At 38.3% G+C, this 25,310-nt stretch overlaps 1 protein-coding gene, 1 non-coding gene and 1 pseudogene across 2 annotated transcripts; all 3 read right to left on the bottom strand.

Annotated features, from left to right (window-relative positions):
- Positions 1-155: 155 nt before the first annotated feature.
- Positions 156-2,250, bottom strand: LOC145764677 (stromal cell-derived factor 2 pseudogene; annotated as a pseudogene).
- Positions 2,251-5,027: 2,777 nt separating this feature from the next.
- On the bottom strand, positions 5,028-16,764 carry LOC145764845 (nuclear inhibitor of protein phosphatase 1-like). The gene is made up of 9 exons (XM_082576530.1): positions 16,630-16,764; positions 15,173-15,233; positions 14,511-14,664; positions 13,024-13,134; positions 12,493-12,578; positions 8,433-8,630; positions 6,532-6,631; positions 6,025-6,110; positions 5,028-5,504 (listed from the first exon to the last, which is right to left on the bottom strand). Exons 1-9 carry the CDS (start codon positions 16,695-16,697, stop codon positions 5,370-5,372), a joined length of 999 nt encoding a protein of 332 aa, XP_082432656.1. The 5' UTR covers positions 16,698-16,764; the 3' UTR covers positions 5,028-5,369.
- On the bottom strand, positions 7,289-7,401 carry LOC145765756 (U5 spliceosomal RNA). Its single transcript, XR_014288632.1, has one exon. It is a non-coding gene; the product is annotated as a U5 spliceosomal RNA (small nuclear RNA).
- Positions 16,765-25,310: the final 8,546 nt, after the last annotated feature.

Genomic DNA, 25,310 nt, shown 5'->3' with positions numbered 1-25,310 from the left:
TAGACAAGACAAATAACGCATCTAGTGGTGTTCCTGGGGGAGACAATGGAATACTATTTTCATCATCCATTTTATGACAAAGAATCATGCTCTTCATCCCGAAAATACTATTTTGTAATTTATAAATCCAAACGAAGTCCAAACCAAAACTCGGTGTACAGCGAACGTGGCTTTATTCTTTCATTGTAAAAGTGAAGAAATCTTTGCTTGCGTCATAAACAACACATCAAATGGCATCCCGGTAGTTATTGTTCACAGTAGAACGTGATTCAACAATCAACGTTTTCATGATTCACACTCAACATTCATAGTGATTATGACGAAATGGATTGTAGGAAACCATTTTGTGGTTTATGTTTTTTTAATGAAGGGCAAGATAACCAGATATTGTTGTATTCTAACGCTATGGCCAAGGTTGGCAAACCATCAACGAGAAACCACAAATACTGGCACATCAGTTACCTCAACAGTAGCACATTATGTGCACAATTTAAAACAGCAGTTACAATGACAAAATGCACAACGTCAACGCTGAGAAAACTCATTGAAATCCAAATAGACTGAAACACCAAAGTGGAGTAACTCAGATTTCATTGTGTGAGAACGCAATTTCTTCACATCAAATGAAATCTTTTCTACCACAACAAGATTACGTAAGGCAAATGAAATATATCTGTTGCGCTATGAACTAGTAAGTATGTCCGGTCGTCGTCGTGTGAGCCTCTGGGGCGAGGGTCTATCCTTTTACCAACCCAGATTCACGATGTTCCCGGACTACACTGGAAGGCTACTAGAGAGCAGCCAGTCTTTGGTTTCATTATCCATGACACGCAGACCTTCCACTCCGTTAGGTGGCTTGATGATGTGGTCTGAGGTCTGTTTCTCAGCACCCTGTTCCGATGTAAAACATATAATTATTTTTGCCTTTATATCTGCAAGTGGACAGATGAAAGCAATTACATAGGAATAATGTTAAACATTATATTGTTTGTGCGACAGAAGGCTAAAAATACATTCAAAATAATACGTTTTATCATTAGCCGTATTTCCGTAATCCTTTTATAAGTATATACTCAAACCTCTGTGTATCTTTAGAAAATTTGCTTCACAAGCTATACTTAAGGGTGAAAAAGTAATTACCCTGTAACTCCTAGCAGCCGTATCTCAGGTCATTATCTTTGGTTCAAGCCAAAGGACATTCCACACCACATACAGCATGGTACTGTATCTTTAAAATAAAACCTTATAAAGGTCTTGCTTATAATCTTAGAGTGATATTATGAGATGTGAAGCTCGATTATTAGTTGTAAACAACATCAATAAAAAAACATTTTGAATGAAAACTATATTATCAAGGAGAGATATCACAATTCACTTCAATATGTCACAAATTTCCTAATATTATTGAAAACATGCTACTAAAATTTATTGTCAGCACACTATATGCAGTGGTTAGAAAAATATAAACAAAAGTCAATAAGCAAACAATCATGTGATTTGTGCAATAGTTGGAACCACAACTGCACTTAAATTATTTTCCTTCGCATTAAAAAGTTATCGTTTTCTATCGCATGAATGCTGCAGTAGTAATTTTATAACTGCATATTGTCATTGGGCATTACAAACACGCCTTCCATCGCTTTCCAGTATTTTCCTGCATTTCCCTCTGAACTATAAGATGCCATAACCTCATATTGTCCATGGATTGGCCGACTGTAGGTTCTTCCTGAACATCCCAAGTAAGCTTTGGTTTCCTTATGCTGGAAGCGAACATATTGGTCCCGACTCCAAAACTTCCCATTACAAACAACAATCCAATCATCAAGATGGTCACCTTCTCCGTCTGATCCATAAGCGCTTACTTCTTGTTCATTAGACAGAGGAGAGTTCACATGATGACTGTGAAGATTAGTAGATGTTTGGATGTGAGTTAATCTAACAGCTTGGCCACATTTTATTGGTGAACCCCTCTCATAGACTTTATCAGTTGGGCTGCGTACTTGCCAGTAGCTATTAGCATCCACTTCTGAGTTCATCCCAGTGACAGATTGTTGACCACTTCCAGAGCCATATTTTATATCGTGAGAATGTAAACGAACACCGTATCCTTTATTTAAAAGTTTCATTGTTGATCCAACTGTCACATCTTCAAGTTCAAGCTTAACTGAGTAGCACAATTCAAAAAGAACAAAACAAAATATAATTTGAGTTATGCTCTGCATGTTTTTCCAATTTAGTTAACTGGCACACCAAATCTGAAAAAACAACACTTCATAAAAAGAAGCTATAATAATGCAACTCTATAGCTTTTACATCAAAAATGAGCATTCCAATACATTGAGTGACTTAGATTCTAGGCTCAGCCATAATAAAAGATAAACAAGCATGAAGCTCTGTACATTCAGTCTGAACCAATGGTGTTCAACCGAGAAAAATTGCTCTTTAGCAAAAATTTCATTACTTCAAGGGATGAATTTTCACTGTTAAATTTAGTAGCTATAGCACACCTTAAGTATTTTTTGTTTTCAAGTTGGCATTGGCTTCAGCTCTGACCTCTGTACTTCAAGTTTATACTGTAAGCAACATACATGAAAACTGTGCAATAATAACCAAGTACGGTAGCCTACTAACCAAGTAGCCTATTGTATTTAAAATAAGTAAAGCACTAGCAATATTACAACCCTGACATCCATTTTTCCTAAGGTGATAGTCCAGGTCCCAGGACATTGGTGACGTGTTGTTGAAGCAAGTTGAAAACGGTGCTGCCAGATGGTCACCGGTGAATTTCCCAAACTTCAATCAATCAATAAGAAAATAAATCAATAGCTTTTTTTCCTTGGTCTGAACCTTAAAACATTTGACCAGGCTAACACACACAATAGTATTTCAATAAGATAAATTTATGTTATGGAACCGGTTTTCTTCCATTAGGAATCGTCAGCATAACTGAGTCGAAATAAAAATTAGCCTACATCAATAGATGTCAGCACAACTGAGTCGAAATAAGAATTAGCCTACAATATCAATAGATGTCAGCATAAATGGACCAAAAACAAACGAAAAATTACAAATTAATTAAATAAATAAAACTGTTCATGACCTCCAATCCTTCATATTCATTTCTTTATTTCTGCCTTTTCTTCTCTTTATAGTTTAAGCAAAACGCAACTATCGAATATTGTAATTTCAATTTGACTTAGCTTGAGCAAGTATAATGGCAAACACTTGAAAATGTTTGCCATGCCAAATGTTTGCCATTATACTTGCTCAAACTAAGTCAAATTGAAATTACAATATTCGATAGTTGCGTTTTGCTTAAACTATGAAGAGAAGAAAAGGCAGAAATAAAGAAATGAATATGAAGGATTGGAGGTCATGAACAGTTTTATTTATTTAATTAATTTGTAATTTTTCGTTTGTTTCTGGTCCATTTATGCTGACATCTATTGATATTGTAGGCTAATTCTTATTTCGACTCAGTTGTGCTGACATCTATTGATGTAGGCTAATTTTTATTTCGACTCAGTTATGCTGACGATTCTTAATGGAAGAAAACCGGTTCCATAACATAAATTTATCTTATTGAAATACTATTGTGTGTGTTAGCCTGGTCAAATGTTTTAAGGTTCAGACCAAGGAAAAAAGCTATTGATTTATTTTCTTAGTGATATTGCTTTCTGTATTAGGTAGATCGCCCATTTGAGGAAGGGTCATAGTACCAGATCACCTTTTTCAGTTGGTTTTTCCCATTTTTGTTCAATCAATCAATAGTTGATTTATCAAAGAAACTTGTGCGATTGATCAAATTTCATTTTTACTCATATTTCAAATGATATTTTTCTAAAAGACTGTATTTTTCTATAAAAAAGCTTGTTTATTGAAAACGGGTCCATCTGTTTTTGTTTCAAATAACAACGGTTTCGGTCATTGACTCATTGTACAGTTTACAATAAGCATGAAACCAATTAAAATACGCCAAACAAGCACTTTAAAAACAATTAAAAAATTTAATTAAATATAAATTACTTTTTTTATTTAAACATTTTTTTATATTAAATATAATTTTTTTTTACAAAAACTTAGTGCTTGTTTGGCGTATTTAAATTGGTTTTATGCTGATTGTAAACTGTGCAGTGGTGCGTGTAGAATTTGACTCTTCATGACTCATGCCATCACTTTCCTTCTTTGCTCTTATTTAAGTTTTTTGTTGATTGATATCATCCAAATCCCCCTTTTTTCTAGTTTTATACTTTGCACACGACAATTTATTTTCAAAGATAGGTTTCATTTTACATGTTTAGTTGATTTACAGCAACGCCAACATGGTCCTGTGTTCTGCTATGGTTGTTTGGCTTTGAATCTTTATCCTCGGACTGACAAAGCCTTAATAGGTTATTCTTGGTAGTTTCGCATACTTGTAGAGGCTCTTGACGCAGGGCCGGTTACCAAGCTTGGCAGAGTGAAGTTTTCCGATTGTTGATGTGTTGTTGCCGGGTAATTATTCCATTCACTAGGTGCCGCTGAATGAAGAGCAGTCCTAAAAGTGTCTTGCTCAAACGCACACTCCGAGAGTCGAACTTGCGCCGCGTGATCTTGAGCCGGCGCGTAACCACTGAGCTAACGGGGCTGCCATGCTGGACATGTAGCCTAGTTAACAGATTGGTGGACACCAACAATGTCAAAAGCTTGAAAATTGTTCTAGCCATTAAACTTAGAGCTATAGCCAGCTGCAATTGGACTTCTATGGCAAGAAGAAGAGCAGAGATTAGGCCTATACTAAAAATGGAGAGATTTCATGTTATGACTCCCATTTCTGGTTGTATGTTGACTGTCCGCTAGCTTACACCGATTACTTGTGCGCCTATTTACTTTGCCTACAACACCTACGGTAACAACACAGCCAGGTGTTAGCTGGGCTCCCCAAATAAAATGCTGAACACCGTGCACATGAAGCTCCTAGCCTACCCAGTACCCTATCAGGAGCTCCAGTAATCCGTAACAGACTGACAAGCAGTTAGCATTGAGAGTAAAAAGCTATCTTTTATTATATGAACATCAACACCATCTGCAAACGACGTTGCTGGACAATAAACAGGACGTGGTCATTAGCAACCAAGGACGTAAGTCACAAACGGTCGATGACAAACTTCATTTTGTAATGACGAAGCCTGCCAGACAAATCCGAGAGTCGATGGTCGGTCGTTTGTATTGTGCGGCAACAATTAGAATCGTTAATGCGGGAAGTGCCACAACTGAAGGGCAGCAAGAGATAAACATCGCTCAGTCGCGCCCTTCATTGTCTTTCATTCAACAATAGCAGCTCATGGTAGAGGCCGTCAGCCTCGTCACGCTCCATCGACATTATGACGTCACACGAGTAGTGCAGGAGCCGGTCGCTTGCCAGGCCAGGCCTCCTTCATGTATTTCTTGCGGGTTCGTACTTCCTTGACGGTCTCTGTCGTCACTTCCGGTCGGTTAACGCTGAGTGACGTCTTGATGGGGACCTGGGGAATAAAAATGAAGTAAAAGTTTATTTAATGTTAGTTTAGTTGCTATTTAACTATTTCTTCGAAACAACGAAAACTGGTGAGATCGAACAACGTGGTGTTGAAACAATTTGTAAGTTCTGAATTCATGATTAAAAGTACAGCAAAAGTATAACATGGAGATTGTATAACTAAGAAGTGTCCAAAACAAAAATTCCATTTCTGCTTCCGATGTAACAGAATTGGTTTGCAGGCGACAACTCTGCAGTGCAACCACCAAGCTCGGCGGAGGGGAAAGTGACTCAAACACCCCTGAACCAGGGATACCCAGGGTTTTGTAGTGACGGGTTACACTTTGGGCACCTTTGCACTATAAACCATGCATACAAAAGTTCTCAATTTGAAGGAAATTTGTTCAATCAACATAACAACTTTAGGTCGTAGATTTTAGTAAATGTACAAAGAACGCGATAAGCAGCACTATGAAAACATTATGACGTATCAATGGACTATCGAAACTTAAGTTTGATGAACTCACAGAAGTCTCCGCTTCAACGTCAGGAGCAAGGTTCGGGACAAAACTATTGATGCGTGACGAAACAGTTTCCATGCTTGATTTCTTTTCTGTAGATGAAATGTCACAATTAAGTTTTAATTTTACTTCGAATATACAAAATATTCAGAGCTGAAAAGCACTAGAAGTTCAAAACTTTAAACAGTTAAAACTCCGAAGCTCCAGTGCCACGCTCTTTTCCGGGACTGGAATTTCCTGTTGAACAAGTTAGAAACTGAATGTTCAGAAACTCGTTGTATGCGAGGAACATTCAGAAAGCAAAATCAACCTTGCAGCAATTCCCATTGATTTTTTTGTGATAAAAAAGAACTTATTGATGAAATCAAGTTTAAATTGTAATACTTTCTTGAACAATAGGTTTAATATAAGAAGAGTTGTTGTTTTACTCTCAATACGGCGGTAAGTATAGTGTTTGAATGAAGCATAAAACACGCGTTTCCCACAATTAGGTTAGACACGTCCCAACTTCACCTTCCAGGTTCTCGTAGAGGCCTTGGTTGTAGAATTCCTGCACGTGCTTCTTCACTTCCTGATTGGCTGATACGAGCCCTGTGGATTCCCCGCGATGACGCTGCAGCAACAGTGTCGTCACAATTAGTGTTCTCTTGCAAGAAACGATCATTTAAGATTATCACACAAAACATAAACAAAACATCAACTTGTGGTGGCGATGGGTGCTATAAATCCTTTCGTAATGACAACGCTATGGTGAGGTAGATATGCTCAAAGCGGCTGGAGGATAGAGTAATAAGTGATGAATTAGGAAGAAGGCTTGGCATCCACCAAGTAGAAGAGATCGTACGGTAGAGAGGACTCTGATGGTACGCCGCGTGCAATGAATGGAAGAGGACTCCTGGCCTAAGAAGGTTTAATGGCTGGAAGTAAAAAGGCGTAATTCACGTGGACGACCAAAGAAGAGGTATGCGATAGCGACCTCCGAAAGGGGAACCTTGTGGCGGTCAATGTTCAAAATAGGAGTTCCTGGTAAAGCCGCCATCAAACCGGATCGAAATTTACCGACGTCCAACCCTGGAAATACGAGGAACAAAAGACGTAAAACCGCGCATTACCAATTGCGAATCAACCTACGAAAGGACTTAGAAACGAACTGAAATAAGTGATCGCTGAAAGATAATTAGGAACACCACTAGCCGATATCGAAGATAGGCACCATCCCAATGAAAATAAAATGCAAACACTTCTTGTCAGATTGTAATTAGTAAAGAAAAATCTTGCCAAAACAAGGTTGAAAAATAAGTAAAGACTCATTGTAGTGCTCCTTCTCAAGGAAATTTTTAGTAAAAGGCGAAAATTTTATGCTGTGTGGAGAAGCCAGAGTGAATTAGTAAACGAGATTGTCAGGGATATATGTTGGAATTTTTTTTATTTGTGGTAACTGGTAACTAAGCAGCAAATATGAGTCGGTGGAAGTGTAGCGGAACTGCAAAAACTTTTGAAGAGTGTCAAATCAAGAAGTGAAAAATATGGTTTGTATTTAAATACCACAAAAACATAAGTGATGGCCATAATTAAAAAAGATAAAATTTGTCTTATACATTGGTGGAAATGCTGTTGAAAATGGAAGTAGTTTCCGCTATCTGCAGTGTCATAACTGACACTTATGATGATAGCACGGAAATTAGAAGCCGAATTGCAATGGCAAAAACAGCTGTGACATCACTTACAACGGTGTGGAAACATAGGTTAATTGATAAGAACACAAAGTTAAAATTACTGCGAACTCTCGTATTCCCAATTGCCAGGTATGGATGTGAAGTTTGGACATGCATAAAAATTAATTTACTACCCAACAAATAGACGATGACTGAAGTCTGATTAACAATATTAACCTCAGAAAATTAAGATATTTCGAACAAATAACAAGAAGCAACTCGTTGGAAAATTTAATGTTGACTGAGACGGTGCAAGGAAAATTCCCTGCTTTTTCATTACTAGAAATCAAATTTGCCGCTATACCTTCCCAGCCTATAGAATCTTCAAAAACCGAGAGCATTGTTGTTTGTCTAACAACGTAAGTGCAAATTTCGTTTTCGATCGACATAACTTGAAAAAGAAAAACTAGAACTAAATTGTATTACATGGAATTATATATATATAATTTATTGACAAGAAAGCTTTAACACTGACGCTATTCCCAGGTACTGCTGTTAAGAAACTCAGGAAAGCATTGACCACAGGGTACTACGACAGTTTATCAAACGAAAATTAATCGAACGACTAACCCTAAACCTAGATAAAACTTGTTTCGGGAGATTCGTCGTCCGATAAACTGTCGATCGATAAATTGTCGCGTCACGGACCACAGAGACCTAGTGATGAAACCTGAAACAACAGTTGATCACAATCCTCACTTTATTTGGGATGATTTCAACAGCCACCATGTTCCTGAACCTCCCGACACTGGAATCCACATCTTCAGGGTTTATAACTTCTTCATCTTCCGAGAAGATCACTGACTTCCTCTTCCTCCTCATCAGCTTGGTTGGAGGCTCCTCCACAGGAAGAGTAGACATCCTCTTGTTGTGAGCGGTGTTGAACTCAGTCAGGTTCTAAAGTTTACACGTCATCATTACATTAGTATGACGTCACTGCATGACAACATGTATTTACAGAAAGCAAAACCAAAGAGCTGAAAAGTAAACCATGAACAACTACAAATTGAAGAAGATTCGTCACCTTAAAATCAAATGAATTATTATTCGGCAAAATTTGACCGATACCACAGCAATCTATAGATAGGTCGCCATCGCCGATAGTTACTACAACGTTTGTCAAAAGAAAATTCGGTAATATTTAGCACTGAGTATTTTTCAACACTCAACGATGATAAAATCGATTATCTTTTGAAGTAGTGACATCACGCTGATATGAACAAAAACATAGTCAGACAAGATAAAAAAATTAGTTTATCGTTTTTACATTGATTCAACGTCAGGAGGCTTTGCCTACATTTTGAACGGTGTGGGTTGCATTGTTTTTATAGCGCAATCTTTTCAAGTCAACGTCTTTAATGATTCCCTTTATCGAAATAAAAACGCATTTGTGTTTTTTTTGCTTTTAATAACAGTCATAGTCATGAACCAGTGTGATTCCAAACCCCGGAATGGCCCGTTTCGGCGAGTCCGATTCAGCTAATCCGATTCGGCGAGTTCCCTATTCGGCGAGTTTTTGAAATTTTATTTTTGAAAGGGAATTATCGGGTACCGTAGCCTAACTGTTATCACATCGTTTTAACGTCGCTAAACGTTGAAAACGTGCAGAAAGGAATAAAAATAAAATGTTTGAACTATTAAATTAAAACTTCAAGGAGAAGTTCTATAGCCAAGTTGACGGTCTACCAATGGGAAACGCCACATCTGGAGTCCTCGTCATCCTCTTCATGAACACCCTTGAAAAGCAGACATTGCGGAACCAGACAAACCTCACTCTCTACAGACGATACGTTGACGACACATTCTTGCTGACAGCCAACAATAAGGAAGCCTTAGCCATCCAAAATGCTCTCAACCAAACCATCAACTTTGAAATAGAATTACCAACAGCAGACAACACCATCTCACTTCTGGACTTCACCATAAAAATCGACAAAGACGGCACAGTCCACCACGAGTTCTACCAGAAAAAAGCAAGGGCAAAACTACTCCCACACTTCGACTCGGCCCTACCCACAAGCAGTAAGAAGACCATGCTCTTAAACGAAATACAGAGAAGAAAAGATAGATGTTCCTCGCCCAATAAAGCAACACCACACCTGACGGAATTTGAGAAGACAATCAGGGAAAACGGATACCCAAAGGACTTTCTTATGCAACCAACCAGACGACGACGACACCGACAAAGCAGACAACCCCCACCTCAGACACCATACAGCCCAATACATTTCGAATTTCCTTATATGAGCGACGACGCGGATCGTAAAATAAAGAAAGTCTTCAAAGACCTGGACTTGCCAGTCCGCCTCTATCGACACTCACGAACTCTCCGAAACGCACTTAAAAAACCACAAAAATCCGAACCTTGCCGGCTGCAAAACTGCCAACTACGGAACGACGACATGTGTACCACCAAGAACTGTGTCTACAAGATCACATGCAAAAAATGCAGGAAAAGCTATATAGGCAGCACGATCCGCCCACTCCACTCATGCATCAAAGCACACCTTAGCTCAGATAAAAGTTCGGTCTTTGATCATCAACAACAGTGCCACGCCGACTTTGAATTTAAAATTATTGCCAGAGAAAATGACGCGGTACAATTACGTTTCAAAGAGGCCATATTCATCAGCAGGCAAAATCCAAAAATCAACAACCGTGCCGAAAGGGAAGAACTACGTCACATAATCTACTAACAACTGATTCAACAAAACCTCACAGCAATAACGCCTAACAGCACAAAAACTCAACAGCCGGCAGCCTCAAGCTAAACCAAAGAGCCACATGAAAGAAGCACTCACTGAGTTCAACACCATTTGTCATAGCAAATGACTAGGGAACTGTGTTCCGAAAGCTCGTATAATTCGATATTACCACAACTAATTCGCAGTATCAGGCTTAAACAGATCGTTAGAACCTACACTGTGAAGTAAGCAACGATCATGCTGCTAAAAGCGAAACTCAATCAATTATTAAATTAAAATTCGTTATGTCAGTTCAGTTGTTTTTATTTCTGACCATCATATGAAAAACAATACACGTCAACATAGCAAAGGTAGAAGCGACAAAACGCGAACGCTAAAACGTGCTCAAATTCGTCATGTCAGTTCAGTTGTTTTTAAGGTAGAAACGACAAAACGCGAATGTTAAAACGTGCTTGTGACCGAAGTAAGTTATTGAGTTGAAAGAAATTTGGCACGGTTGCAACACCTTCAGAAAAATTTAAGATATGAAGGGAAAATAAAAAAAAGAAAATGTTACAAACAAAAAAATCATGTTTATATCTGTATAAGTTAGTTTTTGAATAGTTAAAAGTACTAACTTATAGACATAAACATGATTTTTTTTTTTGTAACATTTTCTTTTTTTTAGTTTCCCTTCATATCTTAAATTTTTCTGAAGGCATTGCGACCGTGCCAAATTTCTTTCAACTCAATAACTTACTTCGGTCACAAGCACGTTTTAACGTTCGCGTTTTGTCGCTTCTACCTTTGCTATGTTGACGTGTATTGTTTTTCATGGAATGGCCCGATTCGGAGAGTTCCCTATTCGGAGACAGCCTTTTTCGGAGAGTTCCCTATTCGGAGATTTTTTGAATTTTTTTTTGAAAATTATCGGGTGCCGTAACCTAATTATCATTACCGTTTTTACATCGTTAAACGTTGAAATCGTGCAGAAAAAAATAGAAAATTATCGGGTATCTTAGCCTATTTATCATTGCCGTTTTTACATCGCTAAACGTTGAAATCGTGCAGAGAAAATAGAAATAAAAAGTTTGAACAATTAAATGAAAATTCGTCATGTCAGTTCAGTTGAGTTGTTTTTATTTGTGACCATCATATCAAAAACCATACTCGTCAACATAGCAAAGGTCGAGAAAAAGGTAGAAGCGACAAAACACGAACGTTAAAACGTGCTTGTGACCGAAGTAAGTGACTGAGTCTGCAGACGTTCGAATCAATGTAAAAATGACGCATTTTGTTGTCTGGGTTCGTTCAAAATATGTGTTTTAAATCAAAACAACAGTTTTCATGATTAACAATAGAAGTTAATGAGATAAAGTCTCAGCGAAAACGTGTCAACTAAAAAAGACAGTTGCCAAATAGCGTTTGCTATAAAAGATGAAGTTAAAACCTAAGTGGCAGTTTAGAGTAAATCTATAATTTTTAAAATTAATGACAATTACTAATAATTTTAAAATAAAATTCAAAAAATCTCCGAATAGGGAACTCTCCGAAAAAGGCTGTCTCCGAATAGGGAACTCTCCGAATCGGAATCGCCGAATCGGACTCTCCGAATAGTAGCAGACCCTGTTTTCATATGATGGTCAGAAATCAAAACAACTGAACTGACATAACGAATTTTAATTTATTACGGTAGTTCAAACATTTTATTTTTATTCCTTTCTGCACGATTTCAATGTTTAGCGATGTTAAAACGATGTAAAAACGGCAATTATAATTAGGCTACGATACCCGATAATTTCCTTTCAAAAATTTCAAAAACTCGCCGAATAGGGCACTTGCCGAAAAAAGGCTCTCGCCGAATAGGGAACTCGCCGAATCGGACTAGCCGAATTGGACTCGCCGAATCGGACTCGCCGAATAGTAGCAGACCCCCCAAACCCAAACATAAAAGAACTTAACTGAAAAGGCATTAAAACATTTACATCGACCTAAAAAGTAATATAGGTAACAGTAGAAATATTGCTAAAACTACATCCCTAGTTACAAACGCAACAATAAACTTATAGTCGTACGTCAAGCTCCTCTTCTTCCTGAGGAAGATCAACTGTGACATCTTCATCTTGTTTCATGTCTTCTCGTTGTGCCAAGTTTGGTCGCTCTGGAATAACGAAATGTTTTTGCAGTAAATGTAAATGTTTCAAGTCTAACAAATTGAATTAATATAAGATGGTTGAATGTATTTTAAATCATAACTGTAATTAATTATAATGATTAAATTATTATTAACAATTCAATAATTTGCAATTCATAAAATTTTTCAACCAAGATTACCTCAACAAAAATCATTGCATAATTGACATCACGTATCCGAAGTCCAGCCACTGATTCCAGGACGAGTCATATCGAAGACTTTAAAAGCGATACAAGTTTGCAGGAAACTTTACATCCAACCCCACATTTGAAACAGGAAGGAGCTTATGACGTCACAACGACCAGCTTTCGACGAAAAATAAAACAAACGAAACGCTCCAAGCAATGCGGTAGTTGTGACTTAATGATGTCGCAAAGAAGTATTTTTAAGAGTTTTCTACAGGTCAATTTACCTTTCAACACATAGGAACGAGTGGACGCGCCGAAGTGGAACGTCGTATCGAATGGAACTGGGGTTGGCTTCTTGGACTCAAGTCGGAGGTTGCGAATATAAGAGCCATGCACTGGATGAAAGAAAATGTTTCACATTAGCAACAACTGGATAAATTGTAGTGAAAGAAATAATTTCTTAGGCGAGTTGACAACAAAAAATAGCAATGATACTCTACAGGGCAAGAATGTTGCTATGCACCAGGGATGGCAATCCTTTTATATTGCATGAGTCAAGAAGAAGACTTTAATTCTTAAATAACAAAAGTGGGTCATACATTTCGTTACATGTTAAGATTAATAGGAAATTTGCTGCTGCATCTTCTTTGGAAATCTTATGACACTTGGGAATGCGTTGGTTGGAAATGGTTGGGAATGCGTAAATTTTAGCTTCACACATGCGTCAATTGCGTCATTCATACCTGAGCTGAGACGATTCTGATTGATTCATTGATCGTGTAAAATTCATGTGCGAAAACAAGGATTTGCATGGAATAAATAACCAAACAACACGGTAGGAAGTTCCACGTAGTAAGAAATAATAAGTGTGAATTTCAAAAACAATAAAGCCATATCCCCATTTTCATTTCAATCTTATTTCCACACCAGTACACCACATTAACCCTAAACAGCCAATAAGCATGCAGTCACTGATTGTACAAACTATACCGATCCATCTGTTATAATGACAAGGCCGATGTAATTTTGACTTTTAACTCAGGTTAAATCAGCTTTATATCTATATATTTGAAAATTTTGAGAATCCAAATTGCCACTAAATATTAAATCGCTACAAAACTGCAAATTGCAGGTTAAAAGAGGGATCACTTTTTTCTGATACCAGTGTTACCAGATGCTCTTTGGATTTTCAGCACAGATGTAGCTCAAAATCACACAAAATATATGCGCAAACGCTATCAATAAACTAGAACTCAAACTATCAACTTATATATACTAGCAATTTTAAAAGCTATCAAGCGTAGTAGATCAGCCTCCATTCAAAATTATCCTGTGTATATAGGTCGCCATGACTACAAACAATTAAAATGATTTCTTGAAATTTTAATTTAATTTTAATGCATATAATGCACTACAACGGCCTTAGTCAAACTGCTCCATGGAAAATCAGTACGGTACCGTACTTGCTTAAAATAATGTGGGACTTGTTACAAATATTTTTATAAAAACAAGTGGGTCACTGAAAATTTGTGATGAGTCACTTCGTGACCTGGGGATCAGTGGTTTGCCATCCCTGACAGCCTATATGGAAAATATACATTAAAATTACATTAAAATTTTCTCGCCATACCAGCACAAAGAATACCAATATACTACAGACTTATAAGATGATGGCACTAGGAAGACAGTGCCATATGTGTAAAGTAGCTCTATACAGTATACACCACAGTTATTTAATGTACCTAAAGTTTATTTAATAAATAACACCCACTGCTGCCCAAGTCTATAATGAACATCCGTTTCAAGTGCTTGTGGTAAAGAAGAGCAGCATGAACGCGAGAACACGATGCATGTTCTGTCAGGAAATCACACGAGTCCGCATTGCGACCAAAAAAGTAGCACTTTTTTTCATCAATAATAAGTTTCTGAAAAAGCATTGGAAGGTCAATGTTGTGAAAGTGATATATACAATTGTTACTGTGATTGCAACAATTGTAATAATACAACTGTGAAAAATGATACAATTGTACAATTGTTACTCTTTAAATACTGTGTATATCCAATCCACTAATTCCAAATCCCTTTTGCAGAGTGGTAAACATTAACCACATAAACACCAGAATGGTGATCAAGTTTGTGGCTTGACACTGGAAAGGACGTTGATTCGACAAGGCTTAACAGACATAAATATGTGACTATGTCTTTCGCAACACTTATAAATATTATATATGCTTGGAAATGAAAACAAAGAATGACTGAACTTTCTATTACGTTCATCTAATCGAAATCTTCAACTTCCAGTAGAATGACTTTTTGATATGACAAAAACAAGATTACAACATGATATACGGTAATACTAGTGATAAATTATAATTACTATTGGTGCATCTTGAAATAAACAACTTTAAAAACATGCATACCAAGACCACCAACCTCAACCAGTTTGTCACCTTTCATGACATCTAGATGGGTCCCTGATGGACATACTCCAGCCCTGCAAACCAAATTAAATTTAAAAAAGTTACAAAAAATGCATAGGAAATGTGCAAGGTTCGTACTAGGATAAACCATTAAAATTTTACTTTATTATGGGAAGAAAATGAGAGGGTTGTACGTCAAACATTTGTCAGATTGGCCCATGAGGCAAGAGGAGGATCCACAAGAATACAAACTGATTCAACAAGTGAAAACAAAAATCAGCAACCTCTCTCTCAAACACATGCAACTCCACACAAAGTAAAAATTACATGACTTTTAAAACGCTTTTTTATGATTTAAAAGAAAATGCCCAACAAGCCAGACAGCAAAATCTGCCTTTGTCGGAGTTTACGCAAACATTTTAAAATGTTTCACAAAATAAGTGTGATTTTTTTCTTTGTAATTTTGTCTATAAATGTTAGTTGGAAGTGAATGGATCATTGCACTGTGGCAGCTCGTGAACATTTGTAATGGAGGGGCTACCTTTAAGTGTCTTGCCAAAGACACAGTCGCATGCTCTTGAGCGTAGTCGAACCGGCGCCCTTTCGAACGTCATTTCAGGGTTCTCACCACTCGGCAATGCAACCAGGCTCTCACCACTTCGAATAGCGAAAGAAGGAAAACATAGTTAGAGTAAGACAAACAACAATAATATATATAACTGCAGTCTAGTGTTGAGGGGAGAAAGTGAAGTTTTGTTAATTTTGAAATGTTTGCGGCAACTCTGACCAGCAACTTCGGCTTTTTGAAATGTTTGTGAAAACTTCAATCAGCGACTTGTAGGTGCTGATAGTTAACGATAAAAAAGCTCAAAGAGTAGCCTATCAGTCCACATTAGCAAATTACACTACAATCAACTCTAATAATTAGAGTTAATAATTAATTTAATTAGATTTAGTGATAATGATATAACTGCAGTCTAGCATTGAGAGACGTGAAATGTTTGAGGCAACTCTGACCAGCAAATTTTCGATCTTTTCAGGGTATGAAGTGTTCAGGGTGCGAAATAGGTTGTATGGGTATGAAATGCGGGTATGAAGTGTTCAGGGTACGAAATAGGTTGCACCCATGTGACGTGACTTATGAATATTGAATATATATTGATAATTAATGAAAGCCATAAATACTTCTGGCAAAAAATCTTTACAACACTAGTGTCCAAGCAAAATTCAAGTTGGCATTTAAGGAAAGTGATCATCATATTCTTGCAACACAAAAGGTATCAATAAAGCAAATAATTGATTTCACAACAGTAAAGGTTGTGACTAATTATTTGTATTTGTAAAACTTTAGTTTTGATGTAGCCTATTGCTTAATGCAAAAAACAACATAACTTAACTTACAACATTTGCATAAAATGAAATAATGAATTCGGTGTTGCAAAGATAAATAAACCAGCTAATAATACAAACCATGATGGGATTTCAAAGTCAATCTGTGGTGCCTGAGTTGGTATTTGTGATCTTCGTAGTTTTGACATCACAATATTAAGGTTTCAGAATATTTTTCTTTTAAACACTGTTTATGTAACATAAGCTAGCATACCTAGATTGAAGTAAACTAAATCTTTAGCTCACAAAAAATACTTCATAACATAGCCTATCATTTATCATAGACATTTTATGAGTCTTTGAAAATTACAGTAGCCTACTTAAGATTGTTTGCTTCAATAGCTCATTTGGTTAAGCACCTTACCTTATGAACAGAGAAAAGGCAAGATCAAGTAGGGCTGGTTTGACTTGACTTAGCAGAGTGAGCACTTGAGCAATGCATTCAAAGGACAACCTTCCATTTACCTGCATTACCGGTAGGTGATGAAACAATCCGCAGATACCAACAACAATATGTGGAAACTTCCCTCAATCTCGCTGATTTGGCTTACATCAGTGACTGGGCAGTGGTTCAAAGCCTCTACAAGTATGCAAAACTGCTAGGGTTAAGCTCTCATTAAAGCTTTCTCAGTCTGATGACAAAGATTTCTACAGCCAACAGGTTTCGGTGTTCTGGTCGCCCAGATCTTGAAGTCAGCACAGATTACGAGGCCGAAGTACACCAGTTGATAGAATTCACGCAAGATGTAATACTCCACCAATTATAAACAAATTGCAAAAGAAAACTAATTTGCCTGGATGTTGAAAAGAAAATATAGAAAGGCAATTTTCACCCAACATTCCAACAACTCCACCATGATCAAAAAACAATTATTATGCTACGCTAATCAGTGTTGCCAAAAAACCACGAGTCAATGTTCCCAAAACCTCTCCAATTCAATGAGTATTTTTCTAACCTTCACCTCAGCAAGGCGTAGGTAAAAAAATTCTTCACCAGCATAAAGCAGTCGTTTTTAATAAGGAAAAAAATCGGTTTTTCTGCTTTGACAGAAATAACAAGTAGTGTGGTTTTTCTTTTCTAGCGTCCAAATGATAATTTGGACATCAAACATCACTGTAAGATCATATAGCGGTGCGGGTTGACTGATGTTAAAACAGTACCCGATCTACACTGAGATGATTCCACTCGAATTTGTCTGCTCGCATACCACCAACAAGCTGAAATGATTGTTTTATGTTGGAAAAACGAGCAATTGTCTTCGAAGTACTCAATTTGTCCTCGTCAGGTCGCGGTTATTTTCCCCAGAGAAAAACTGCGACCTGACGAGGACAAATTGAGTAGGCTACTTCGAAGACAATTGCGCGTTTTTCCAACATAGAACAATCATTCCAGCTTGTTGGTGGTATGCGAGCAGACAATTGGAGTGGAATCATCTCAGTGTAGATCAGGTGTTTTAACATCAGCCAACCCGCACCGCTATACGATGTTACATTGAAAGTTTTTCTCGGTTGTTGACAACCCTTTTTCCAGAATTCATTTACAAAGTGATAGCCTACGCCTATAGCCTTGGTCACAGCGGTAAACCATAATCTCTTCGTGGGAAAATTGTAACATAAAATTCCCAAATCCGTTCGTCTGTATGTACTGACCGAAAAATAAACACACTTTCGAAACGTCTATTCAAAAGTGTATTCCAGTAAAAACTAGCCCACGGCTATCGAAATAATAGGTGCAACGCCTACACCTCTAAAAAACTGTCACTACAATACAGATTAATTGGATAAAAGACGGAACTTTTGTCCAGCTAGCAAGCACTAAGCCAACAGTTAAATGAGCGGCCAACTTTCAAGCAATCATTTTACGAATGACCAGAATAGATATCAATATCTCAAATTCACGTATGCAGTACTGTGACGCAATAAATGAAAACCATTGTCACGCAATTCAAAACAGGTGTGAAAGCTAGTGATCCAAAGTTTCATGTTTAAACAGGTTTCTAACTGAAACAGGCCCAAACAGGTCCAAACAGGTCTTATGAACAATGGTGCAATTTTGTCACATTTTCTAGCAACTTGCATGACGTAATATTCAGTAGACTTGAACTGTTTTTATATGACGTTTGATTTGTACAATGTACAGAGATTGGCCGTAACATAGCGGCCCCTAGTTATGACAGCTAACATGGCATAACTAAAAAAGAATTGAAGGACAATCGTGAGCCGATGAATAAAAACACATGATACACAAATTGTTTGAATCACTCACGTTTAAGTTAATACGTAAATACAAAGGGCATGCAAAGAATGAACAACAATACGGAATAATACACGACGATACATGAAATTGGTACCATAGGTACACGCTAAAATGACGTTATATACAATAGTTGCGATAATAACCGACTGTTCCGGGCTCAGACAAGGGTCGGCCACCGCAGACAAAACCAGGCTCAAACCCTAACATTTAGGTGTTCTTTACGGGGGCGAGGCACGAAATATCCCTCAAAACGTAGTCTACTTTCACTTTCCCTGTACTCTCATCATAGTTGCAGACGGCAACTTTGGCTCTACGAACCACAGGCTTCCCTTTCCTAATTTGTGGAACTACCTCATGCACCCTCCCAAGTTGATACTTCCCACGTTTACCAATGTCTTGGAGAGAACCTACCACTACAAGTTGACCAGGCTCCAAATTCTCGGCCATTTTTAGCCATTTTTTCCGGCCCTGAAGCCCTGGCAAGTAAAAATCGATCCATTTACTCCAAAACTGCTGAGAAAGTGACAAATTGAACCGATAATCCCTTCTTAATTGGTCACGATCATGTGGTTGCCCAACAGCACAGTATGGGTCTAAGTATGGGGTCAAAAGTGAGGCAGGGGTGATGACAGTAAAATCCCTAGGGTCGTCACTCAAAGGTACCAAAGGGCGTTCGTTCACGATCCGAACGGCACTACTGGTGTACGTAAGCAGTTCAATAAAACTGGGCTTACGTACTGAAGAGTCCAAAATGTGAAAAAATGCGATTTTAAATTGTTTTACCATTGCCTCCCAGGCGCCACCTTGCGCCGGAGCATACGGAGGTATAAATTCCCAGTTTATCTCTCTCTGTCTCAAAGCGTTGTGAAATTCAGCTGATTCTATCAACTCGGGTAACTTCTTAGATGCTGCCTGAAAGGTACTTCCATTATCGGAATAGATTGCATTAACCTGCCCACGTAAATCTGTAAATCTTGTAAAGGCAAGTAAAAAATCACTCAGTGACAATGACGTAACCAGCTCAACATGAATAGCTCGAGATGCCATACATGTGAACAAGAGTCCCCAAGCTTTTTTGTGACTTCTACCTTCAACAAATGTTAAAGGTCCAAGATAGTCTAAGCCGCAATCAAAAAAGGGTTTCCTATGCGCAGTTGTGCGAGACAAAGGTAAATCAGACATGAGCTGCCTTATAGGCCGTGCTTTCTCAATCGCACATACACCACAATCATTAAGATACCTCTTCACGGAAGCATTACCATTAGCGATCCAAAACTTCTGTCGCGTAGACAACAAAGTGTGCTGTACTCCACAGTGCGCATTTCGATTATGATGCGACAGTACAACAAGCCTAGTGAAGGGGTGTTTCGAAGGCAAAACAATCGGATGCTTTGCTTCAAGAGAGATCTCGGGAGAATTACTTAAGCGCCCTTCAATGCGGATTACACCAGCGTCATCTACACAAGGTCTGTACTTTTTAAGTGAACGCAATTCTTTTAAGCGTTCCTTCTCACGTTGCGAAGCGCCAACACTACCCCGCTTTATCACTTCCTCAAGGGCATCCGGCGATCGCTTGGTCATTAAATGTACCACATCGCCATACACGCTCTTCTGAACAAGCTTCACAGTCAAGTCTAAGGCACTGTTAAGATAAGAGGCGTCCAGTTTTGGCTTCACAAAGCTACGCTTTCTCGTTTTACAGCACAAAAATTCAACAAAGGCGACTAAATAAGCGATTCTCTTTTTCATAACATACAAAGAGGCCTCGATCAATTTGTGAAGGCCACCCTGTCCAACGTCAAGCGACTCCTCTTCGTTACGAAGATATAGGCTATGGACAGGTACTGAAGTGGCATTTTCTACAGATGGAATTTCCTCACACTGGTAGAGAAGACTAGAACCATTTAACCACAACTCTCGAAATTCTTTCTTTGTAATAAGATTTGGCCTTGTGCCAACATCAGCTGGGTTCATATCGGTAGGGCAAAAACGCCAATCCTGGGCTCCAGACAACAATAAAATATGCTCAACTCGACGCGTAATAAACTTATTCAAACGTAAATCAGGGTTTTTAACCCACTGCAACACAGTACGAGAATCACACCAAAAATACTTAAGGCAGTCGGGCATCTTCAATGCCTCGTAGGCCTGCTTCACGAGTCTTGCTGTATTCAAAGCGGCAACAAGCTCTTTCCTAGCTATCGGCCAAGAAAACTGATTTTTTACAACAATGGTAGATTTACCCAGAACGAAAGACACACTCGGAACTCCGTTAACCAGTCTACGTAAGTAAACAACAGAAGAGAAAGCTTGATTCGAAGCATCACTAAACCCATGCAATTGATATGAAACAATATCATCCGGACTGCACACACCAGAGTTTGCAAAATACCATCTCGGTAACGAAAAATCCTTAAGCAGGTCCAAAGAGCGAAGCCACGACTCCCACTCTTTAACAAAGCTATCAGGGACCTCGGTGTCCCAATCAAACTTGTCTATCGCCAATTGCTGAAGTATAAGGCGTGCTTTTAGAAAAAATGGCGCTCCAAAGCCTAGCGGATCAAAATTTTGTCCAAGCTGACTGAGCATACTTCTGCGCGTGTGTTTAGCTAAGGGCTTTAAGGAACATGCGATACGCATCTCGTCAGACTCGGTTTGCCACACACAGCCCAATGTCTTCGCTGATGGCAAAGTCATATTTTAAGTCTGAAAGTCAATGTCACGAATCAAAGGTGAAAGCATCTCATTATCCAAATTTGACAAGACAATCATAGCCTCCTTGTTAGCACTCCACTTAACAAGTTTAAACCCACGACTATCAAACAAAGCAATTGATTCATGAGTGATTTGCTGAGCTTCCTCTAAGCTATCAGCCGAAAATATAAAATCATCCATGTACATATTCTTTGCAATATTGCAGAGAGTCAATTCACCAGCACTGCTGGGATTCTGCTCGATCATTTTCTTTATAGCCAAGCAAGCGATATACGGGCTACTCTTTATTCCCCAAGGGTGTACACAAAAACGAAATGGTACCATCCCACCATTTTCAAGGTCATCATCCTCAAACCACAATATACGAAACAAATCCCTTTGCGACTCAGGTAACATTATTTGAAAGAAGCATTTAGTCACATCAGCCATGAGACCAAATCTACCAAGCCGAAATCTAGCCAAGACATCTACCAGAGGGCTTAACAAGTCAGGACCAGAAAACATTACATCATTAACACAAGTTCCTCGAAATTCAGATTTTCCATCGTAAACAATGCGCTTTTTTAATTGTGACGTCACAAAGTATGGTAAATACCATTCAAATCCCTTGACATTTCCTGCTTCACCAGCACGCTCAATATAGCCATTAGATTTAAGATCTTTCATGGTGTCAGTAAGGAAATCACGAAGTTCAGGTTGTTTTAAAGCTTTCTTTCTTAAAGCAGCAGCTCTATCTAACGCCAACACAAAATTGTTAGGTAGATCAATATCTTCCTTCAACGGAACAGGTATCTCAAATCGACCATCTTTCAACTCAATATTCGGTTCGACACGTTCTCTAGCCAAAATATCATTGCGAGACAAATCACATTTTTCATTTTGCAAAGTCAAATCCTGAATGACTTTATTCAGGTCTGCTATTTCCATATCACGAGACTCAATTTTACGCTGAAAGCTAGAGATGACATCCGACTCTGAAGACGTCTGCACTCTGCACACTTTAGCAACGCTTTCAACTAAGGGTGACTTACCACCACAAGCCAACCAACCGAGAGGAGTGAGTAAAGCATGCGGTTCACTACGATTTTCACCAACACGTTCTTCTTTTGTCCACATCAAATAAGCGTTGTCATTGCCAATCAGTACATCTACAGTACTACAATCATTCAAATGAAACATATTCACGTCATGAAAATGACGGAAACCACTTAAATCCTGTTTATGCGGTAAAGTTTTAACATCGTCAGCCCAAGCTGGGTTAACCACCGAAGTTATATCACAAAACAGTTCATTCGTCTCTAACGACTGAATGTTGAGTTTAACAAGTTCAGCACAAGTAGCTTTCTGACCAGCCAGGGTATCCATTTTAAACGACGCTTTATCGTACGGTTTAAGATCAAGTTCGCACACCAAATCATTCGAAACAAACGTCAACTGCGAACCAGGATCATGCTGACAATACACCAACTTCGATTTGCCAGTCCTTGGATTCAAAACACGAGCAGCAGTAACGCGGTTAAAGGCTGCTTTAACATTTCCAATCTTAACATTACGGACAGGAACTCTGGCACCAGCATCATCTTTACCGACTGAATCCAGAGAATCACGTGACGTCACATAAAAATCATGCAGAAGAAAATAGTGTTTCCTATCGTTGTTAGGCCCACACTGACGACAGTTGTTTGCATGATTACAGTCCTTAACCATATGCTGGCGCAAACAGTTCAAGCATTTTCCAGCTTTCACAATGACATCTCTGTCACAATCAAGGTGCAAATGCCTCGCGATGGCTTGCTTTGTATCTTCAACGAATGTGCTATTTTCATTATGGAATTCTGGTGCGTTGTGTTATTATCGGTTATGACCTGAAGTAACCTCTGATTGAGAAATTTGTATTATGTAACGTATTTCTAGAATCATCTGTAAGCATGCAAATCTAGAAGGTTCTGTTGTTTTTCATGATTTCTGAGCGTCGTTTGTCATGACGTCATAAGGTTGTTTATCAGTAAATGTCCGATTGCGAAATCGTTATTATGTAAGAATCTTCTTGCGAACGTGACCTTCTAGAGACTTCTGTTGTTTACCTTTTAAATGCTACGTGACCGAACGATGGTTCTTTATGATGTAACCTTCTCGAAGTTACTGGACTGAATAGCCAACTATAAATAGTGGTGTAGTTTGTATTCTGATTATTCTGATGATGATTCTCTGAGATTATTATGGTGATTATTATGAGATTATTATGGGAGTTGTATTATGATGAGTTGGTGATGAGAGATCATTGTTGTAGTAGTAGCAGTTGTTAATAGACGCAAAGATTATTGTTGATCGAGAGTGGAAGTATTGAATACGAGTACTGTAAAGCAAAGTTGATGCTAATATAATTTCTGATTGAAATTAGAATCGTATGAGAAGCTGTGAGTGGATCACGTTAAACTCGATCAATAGTCGCAAGCATTGGAATCTATTGCTGTTTACTATTACTTTGATTAATTGTTGGAAGTGGTGAACCATTCGTTGGAGTCCTTCAAGCGTTTTTATATATCATTTCACCAGTAGAACTATCCGTGAATTTAAATGACTGCTTTTCGGTTATAACCCATTAAACTACGTCATTGAACCTTTCGAAGTCTTTTTCCTGGTAAGAGATAGAAAGAAATCGTGACATTCTGGGGGCTCGTCCGGGAATAACCGAAAAGATTTAACCGAAAAACCGAAGAATACCGAAAGATTTATTGAAAGAATAATAAATTAACAACAAGCTGTCAAAATGGCGGATGCCGTCAAACATGAGATGATTGAAGACTTAGGGAGCATGGCTGAACGAATGGGGCTGACTGGCAATGAGAAGTCTCAGTTTGTGATAGAAGAGTATCACAAGATAATGGACCAAAAAGCTCAGCGAGAAGCTGACGAAAGAGAAGATAGAAGAGCTGCTCGTGAAATAAGGAAAGCAGAACTTGAAGCTGAAGCAGAGGAGAAGCGGGCGCAGCGCGAAGCTGAAGCTGAAGAAAAACAAGCTCAACGAGAAGCTGAAGAGAAACAAGCGCAGCGCGAAGCTGAAGCTGAAGAAAGAAGAGCGCAATATGAATTGGAAAAGTTAAAACTTGAATTAGAAAGACAAAAGCTGGACATTGGTGAGCGATCTAATTCTACTAATGATAATGCTCGAGATGTTATTTTGGCGCAAGTTAGACGTCCAGATTTGCCATCATTTGTTGAAGAAAAAGATGAGTTGGATAGTTATTTGTTAAGATTTGAAAGATATGCTACAATAGCCAAATTAGAGAAGTCGACGTGGGCTACCCAGCTAAGCATGTTATTATCGGGACAAGCTCTTGATGTATATTCAAGACTTTCACAAGAAGAAGCCATGAATTACGACAGATTGAAGTTAGCTCTGTTAAAGCGATACAATTTTACCGAGCATGGATACCGTCAAAGATTCCGTGAGGCAAAGCCTGAACGATACGAAAGCCCAGGTCAATTAATTGAACGTTTAAGAAACCTTTTGTTAAAATGGTTTGAACTTTCGGGGGCCGAACAATCATTGGACGGATTGGCAAACCTTATAGTTAAGGAACAATTCACAGATTCATGTTCAAAAGATCTGTCTGTTTATTTAATGGAGAGAAGTCCAAAGACTCTAGAAGACATAGCCAGTGTGGCAGAACAGTACTTAGTTGCTCATGATGAGAAGTTGTCGACTGAAGAAACGTTGTCATGCGATAATGACGAGGAGCAAACAAATAATTTTAAAGGAGGTGCGGTTCCAAGAGAAGTACGTTGT

Source organism: Aplidium turbinatum, chromosome 2 (genome assembly GCF_918807975.1).
Source record: "Aplidium turbinatum chromosome 2, kaAplTurb1.1, whole genome shotgun sequence".
Lineage (NCBI taxonomy): Eukaryota > Metazoa > Chordata > Ascidiacea > Aplousobranchia > Polyclinidae > Aplidium > Aplidium turbinatum.
This window is presented reverse-complemented; position numbering and strand designations above follow the sequence as displayed.

Excerpts from the sequence above, each read along its gene's own strand:
- LOC145764845 (XM_082576530.1), bottom strand. The coding sequence starts at position 16,697 with ATGTCAAAACTACGAAGATCACAAATACCAACTCAGGCACCACAGATT. Across the intron at positions 12,579-13,023 it reads TCGTTCCTATGTGTTGAAAG|AGCGACCAAACTTGGCACAA; the intron begins GTAAATTGACCT and ends TCGTTATTCCAG. Across the intron at positions 6,111-6,531 it reads CCTCTACGAGAACCTGGAAG|AAAAGAAATCAAGCATGGAA; the intron begins GTGAAGTTGGGA and ends TTTCATCTACAG.